At 38.4% G+C, this 6,000-nt stretch overlaps 2 protein-coding genes across 2 annotated transcripts; both read right to left on the bottom strand.

Annotated features, from left to right (window-relative positions):
• Positions 1-644: 644 nt before the first annotated feature.
• LOC118241817 (tripartite motif-containing protein 16-like) lies at positions 645-1,985 on the bottom strand. The gene has a single exon (XM_035529051.1). It carries the CDS (start codon positions 1,883-1,885, stop codon positions 1,364-1,366), a length of 522 nt encoding a protein of 173 aa, XP_035384944.1. The 5' UTR covers positions 1,886-1,985; the 3' UTR covers positions 645-1,363.
• Positions 1,798-5,721, bottom strand: LOC113568411 (E3 ubiquitin/ISG15 ligase TRIM25-like). The gene is made up of 7 exons (XM_035529027.1): positions 5,665-5,721; positions 4,368-4,949; positions 3,900-3,995; positions 3,466-3,699; positions 3,151-3,310; positions 2,078-2,134; positions 1,798-1,871 (listed from the first exon to the last, which is right to left on the bottom strand). The coding sequence occupies exons 2-7, from the start codon at positions 4,944-4,946 to the stop codon at positions 1,831-1,833; spliced, it is 1,167 nt and encodes a 388-aa protein (XP_035384920.1). The 5' UTR covers positions 4,947-4,949; positions 5,665-5,721; the 3' UTR covers positions 1,798-1,830.
• Between the last annotated feature and the right edge of the window lie 279 nt (positions 5,722-6,000).

The following is a 6,000-nucleotide window of genomic DNA, read 5'->3' as shown; positions in this document are numbered from 1 at the left end:
CACTTTAACCTTATTGTTTCATTTAATAGCACAACAAATGTAGTGTCACTACTCAAATATATACAGTGGTTTCAGAAAGCATTCAGAACTCTGTTTAATTTATGTATATTGTTATAGGCTTTATTTTTCTCGAAGAAGTTTCAAAATCTTTTTATTTATTTTATCTCTGATTGTAATTTTTAGTTAATTATCTTAATCCTTTTTATTTTTTGTTTCATTAACTATTTTAATTTTTTTAATTGTCATTCCAGGCTTTACTGTTTTATTTTCTTATTGTGCTTATTATCGTTGTTTTTGTCAGTAGATTTTATGAGAATTACACTTTTGAAATTCATCTTTACTCTAATTCTTTTTTACCACCCCTGTGCTCACTGTCACATTGAGGAGGCAGAGCAGGATGCAGGGACGAGTTGCATCACATAGAAACATACGTTTATTAATACACAACCAAGACAACGTAGCTCGCAGTCCATCGGTGTTAAACATCAACAACATTCACACTTAAGCACGAGATTTATATACACACACACACACACACACACACACACACACACGAGATGCAACAAGGAGCAGGTGTGAAACACAGGGAGGGTGTGGCCATATAGACAAATGAACACACACACACACACACACACACACACACACACACACACACGCAGACTTTTGGGAGGAGGGGCTGTACCGTGACACCCACACGCACTTAGTGTAACGCCAACACAAAATTAAAAATGAAGATGATGATTTTAAATGGATAAAATTCCTCATCACACTACACTCAATAACCTATAATGACAAAGTCAAAATGTTTTTTAGAATTTCTTGCAAATTTATTAAAAATCTAAACTGAAATCTGTCATTTGTATCACAGTTTATAAATATAAATATATAAATGATGTGTTGTCTCTGTTGTGGATTATCGCGTGTAGATCGATGGCAATTTTCTCCATTTAAAATTAAATCTAAATCATAATGAAATGTGCTAAAAATGAATGTGTATTGCATTCTATTTCTTGCCAAAAAAGAGGAAATGTATTTCTCAATTTGCACCAATAATTATAATAGTAAGAAGCTGATTCTATTATTTATTGTTTCTTTATGTATAGTTTTGTAGAAATAAGTTTAGGAAAAGTACCTGCTATATGTTTAATACATTTACATCCCATTCTAATGTGAATTTGGGTAGCTCCAATATTAAAAATGCTCTTACTCATTATCCATCTCTGCAATGCCTCAGACTGCATCTTTAAGGATATTTACGCCAAAGCGGCATAAAGAATGTGCTAAATTTAAAAGTAAAGTGTTGAGTAAAGAAATAGAAAAGATATTAACATTTGTCATAATTTATAAAATATCCACAATAAATTCAAACTGAATCACATAATCTCACACTACCTCCAAAGACCCCAAACCCGGCATAGAGGGGCTGAGTGAATGCGGTGTGGACTGTGTGTAGAAGGGTCATTGTGTCAGAGACTCTGTAGAAGGACAGAGTTCCTGCACTGTGATCCACATACACTCCTATTCTGGAGGGCAGTGCGTCTGATATCTCAGTCTCAATGTTACTGTGCCAGAAAGAGAGAGAGGAAGAACATACCAGACTCCAGGACTGAGTGTTGCGTCCAAAACACTTATTACCCCGTCCTTTCCTGCTGATACCTTTATATGAGAGTGATATGAACACCCATCCCACACCGCTCCACTCAACCTCCCAGTAACAGCGTCCACACACACTCTCCTTACACAACACCTGATACAAGAAATCAAATCTCTCTGGATGATCAGAGTATGGCTGGGCTTTCCCACTATTTGTCACCACTCTGTTCTTCTCAGTCAGAATGAGGTGACGATGTGCTGTGTTGGGATCCAGAAATCTAAAAAAGTGCATTTTAGGTTTAATTCACAAAGCATATTAACATAAATAAAAATAAATTTGTCTGTGTTTGTTATTGTTCTCATACATTTCTATATTGAATATTTAATGATTACACAGTGTTAGTTACCAGAGTAGCAATGGCATCAACAAAATGTGTAGGTTTTTTTGTTTGTGTGTGTGTGTGTGTGTGTGTGTGTGTGTTACATTTCAGGAAATCTTCTCTGGTCTTTGGCTCTGATGGTAAAATCTGAACTGCTGCAGCTGTGGAGAAACAGAATCAAAATGTTCCAACAGAATGAATGAATGAATGAGGCCCAAATGCTCCATCCAGAAACAGATCAGACTAACAGTGGGATTATATGTGGATTATGTGTTTAATGAAGAAAACATTCTCTACATGTTCTGTTAATAATGGACTTTGGAAAAGGTCAGACACTATATTAAAGATTCTCTCTCTCTTTATTTGTCTGTGTCTCTGTTTCTCTGTTCTTTCTCTCAGTCTCTCTCTTCCCCATCACTCAGGTGCTCTACCTTTGTTAATTTGTGTGTGTGTGTGTTTGTGTGTGTGCGTGTTTGTAAAAAGGAATGTGTGTGTCATCCATGGGTGTGGGGACAGTAAATTTAAAACAAAATGATCAGAATAGTACTTTCAATATAATTTACTGTGTTTGTAAACTACCTTAGTATCACACACACACACACACACACACACACACACACACACACACACACACACACACACACACACACACACACACACACACACACACACACACACACACACACACAGAGAAGCCAAAGGTCTCCCATACTCATCTTCTCCTCTTTATAAATGGCCAAGACTGATTCACTCTGGATATCAGTAGTTTCCCTCTCTGGCTCTCTGGTCTTGATTTTCTCGTCTCTCTGCATCTTTCAGTCTCCTCACCTTTCAGATTCTGTCGTTCTCTTGTCCTTTATTTCTGTCTTTCTCCATGTCACTCTCTCTACAATCTCTCCATCATCTTCCTTTTCTGCATCTTTCCTGTTCTGTGCATCTGTCCACTCTCTCACTCTCTCAATCTCACTTTCTCACTATGTGTGTGGCATTTATGTTTGAAAGTATGTTTTTAATTTTTTCAGCTATCAAACTGTAATCACAAAAATCTTTTCAGTTTATTTCAGCAATAATGGGACAATTACAAAGACATATTCCACCATTTTGATGCTTGGAAACGCTGTGTTATTGCTGTTGTGTTTTTGCTGTTGTGTTATTTCTGCTGTGTTGTTCCTCCTACCATGTGGAGAGATTTTGTTGAATTTCTCTTTGCAGAATGTCTCTATTTGCTCCTTCAGATCAGAGAGAGATTTCTTAACTCCATCAAATGAGGGATGTTGATGGATAGAAATGCTGTATGATTCCACAGATCCAGAAGAGACACAGAGAGATGGGAAACTCTGCAGAGAACATCATCATGGACAAGAATGAATGAATGAGTACACTATATAATTTCAAGCATTTTTTATTGCATTTTTAACAAACTTTTGTGAAGAGTCATTATTTAAACTTGATGAGGAGCAGGTTCCTCTGTAGCTGAGACAGAGTTTATTACCTGGAGGAAATGGATGTGATCCTCTGTGTGGGAGAGCTGCTCCAGCTCAGTGTCTCTCCTCTTAAGATCAGCAATCTCCTGCTCCAGTTGACCCAGTAGTCCTTGAACTCGACTCAGTTCAGTCTTCTCCTGATCTCTGATCAGCTCTCTTACCTCACAGCGCTTTTTCTCAATGGAACGGATCAGCTCAGTAAAGATCCTCTCATTGTCCTCCACTGCTGCCTGTGCAGAGCACTGTTAGCAGACACACAGACAAAATGGAGGTCCATTTAAAGCTGAACTATCATCCACTCTTTCACTGTGACCTTGGATGACTTACAGTGCACATTGTGAATGTGTAGGATCCAACACTGGTCTCCTCACTGGCTGACTGGAGGAGAGGCCTGACTGAGCTCTGAAATAGCTGCTCCAGCAGCTCTGTGCTCAGTACTCACCTTAAGAGTGTCTACAGCCTGCTTCAGCTCCTGGACCTTCTTCTCTTTCTCCTGGATCCTCTGCTGGTGTTTCCTCTGCTCCTCCTGTAGCTCAGTCTAGGGGTGAATACAGTATGTTCAGCTGTTTGGAAATGATGAGCTGTGATGTTGAACATTAAAGTCAGGTAAGGAGATAAAGTTCACTCTTATTCCACAGAGATTAGAGACTGTCGTGTGTTACACTGAAGGTATAAAAGCATCAGGATGGGTGTTGGCTGCTCTAATGTTCACTGACTGACTTGTACTTGTAAGGACAATTGAATTTACCACTACTTTCTCCACAATACTCTCAATTTCAATGAGCAATTTCCAAATATTTTCCACAACTATAGCAACCAAAATGAACCATTGGGTCATTTATTGAACATATGCAAGCATTTCTACACAAGAAACAGATTTATCATGAACTACATGATTTCCTGTTCTCACCTGTTCTTCAGTTCTTTCTGCCGCAGCTGACACTGTATCATGACCTTTGTGTTCATCCATCATACATAAATAACAGATAAGGCTTTGATCAGTACGACAGAAGATCTCAGTTAGTTTATCATGTTGAGAGCAGATCTTCTCTTGTAGTCTTGAGGAGGCTTTAACCAGCATGTGTTTCTTAAAGGCAGGAGACTGATAGTGAGGCCTGATATGAGTTTCACAGAAGGAGGCCAGACACACCAAACAGGACTTGATGGCTTTGTGTTTTCTCTCAGTGCAGGAATCACATTGCACATCTCCAGGTCCAGCATAATAGTGAACAGGAGAAGCAGCTTGGAGTCCTGTCTTCTTCAGTTTCTCCACCACTTCAGCCAGCATGTAGTTTCTGCATAGCACAGGCCTTGGAGTGAAAGTCTCTCTGCACTGAGGGCAGCTGTAGACTCCCCTCTGATCATCCCAAAAGTCATTAATACACACCATACAGAAACTATGTCCACAGGGAATAGTCACTGGATCCTTCAGGAGATCCAGACAGACTGGACAGTTGAACTGGTCTTCTGAAACACTGGCCTCTGCCATTTTCTTGTATAGTGAACAATAAACAAATAAATTGTACATTACATTTTTAATTAATGCTACATTCCATTTTTCATTTAACTTTTCATACACCAAGGTTCCATTTACTCACCGTTATCACAAGTGCAGTCTAATGTCCATGTCCTTAGTTTTATATCTAAAACCTAAGACTATGTAACTGTACCTTGGTTCTATAAATTTGCAATTTTCTCTCTGCTGTGTAAAGTGCTTATTGAGGTTGGGTATAAACACCCTCTGTTGCACCAAATTAAATTTCCTGATTTTGATTCGTCTTCCCTTTGGCTCTCTAGATATGACTCACCAGTTTCTCTAACCTCCCCGTCGTAGCGTCATTGATGTGGCTGTTCAGTGAGTACCTGATATAGTCCTGACAGTAAAACACTTTACAGTGATTTCTCAGGTTCATAGATTTAATAACGTACACTGTACAAATATGACTAGAATTTCATTAGACGCTACCGTGTTTGTCTCTTCAGGAGGGGGGACTCCCCGCGTTTTGGAGTCTTTAAGGTAAAAGATCGTGTTTTATGAGGAAATGAAGGCCATCAATTTGCTACTAGTAAACTTTGACAGCTAAAGTTATGACAGGAAAAAATACTCATACAAAAACAAACACTAAAGCCTAATTTACAACTACAATGTATAATCTTATAGCTTTTTACCCATATTTATGTTTATGTCATAACAATGTAAAACTTACCTAAGCAAAGTTTGATCCAAGCAGGTATTCTGTGTTTTGAAAGCGAGAGCTCTTCTATCACTTTCGTTCTCATATGACAATGTCTCTCAGAGACCAGTAGAGGGAGACGTCGAGGCATTCTCGATAACAGCCTTTACGTTGGTACTTTCTCATGAACGTCAGAATCTAATAAATACATTTTAATACAGCTGTTAATAATGAAAATGTTGTTTTATCACCATTGTACAACATCGTGTACCAGACAAACAGACCCAGACCAAAGAGAGACTGATGAAATAACTTTATGTACAATGTATAAACAATATGAGCAGCAATAAAGAAACGATATGAAATTTC

The sequence above is a fragment of the Electrophorus electricus genome, chromosome 8 (assembly GCF_013358815.1).
Source record: "Electrophorus electricus isolate fEleEle1 chromosome 8, fEleEle1.pri, whole genome shotgun sequence".
Lineage (NCBI taxonomy): Eukaryota > Metazoa > Chordata > Actinopteri > Gymnotiformes > Gymnotidae > Electrophorus > Electrophorus electricus.
This window is presented reverse-complemented; position numbering and strand designations above follow the sequence as displayed.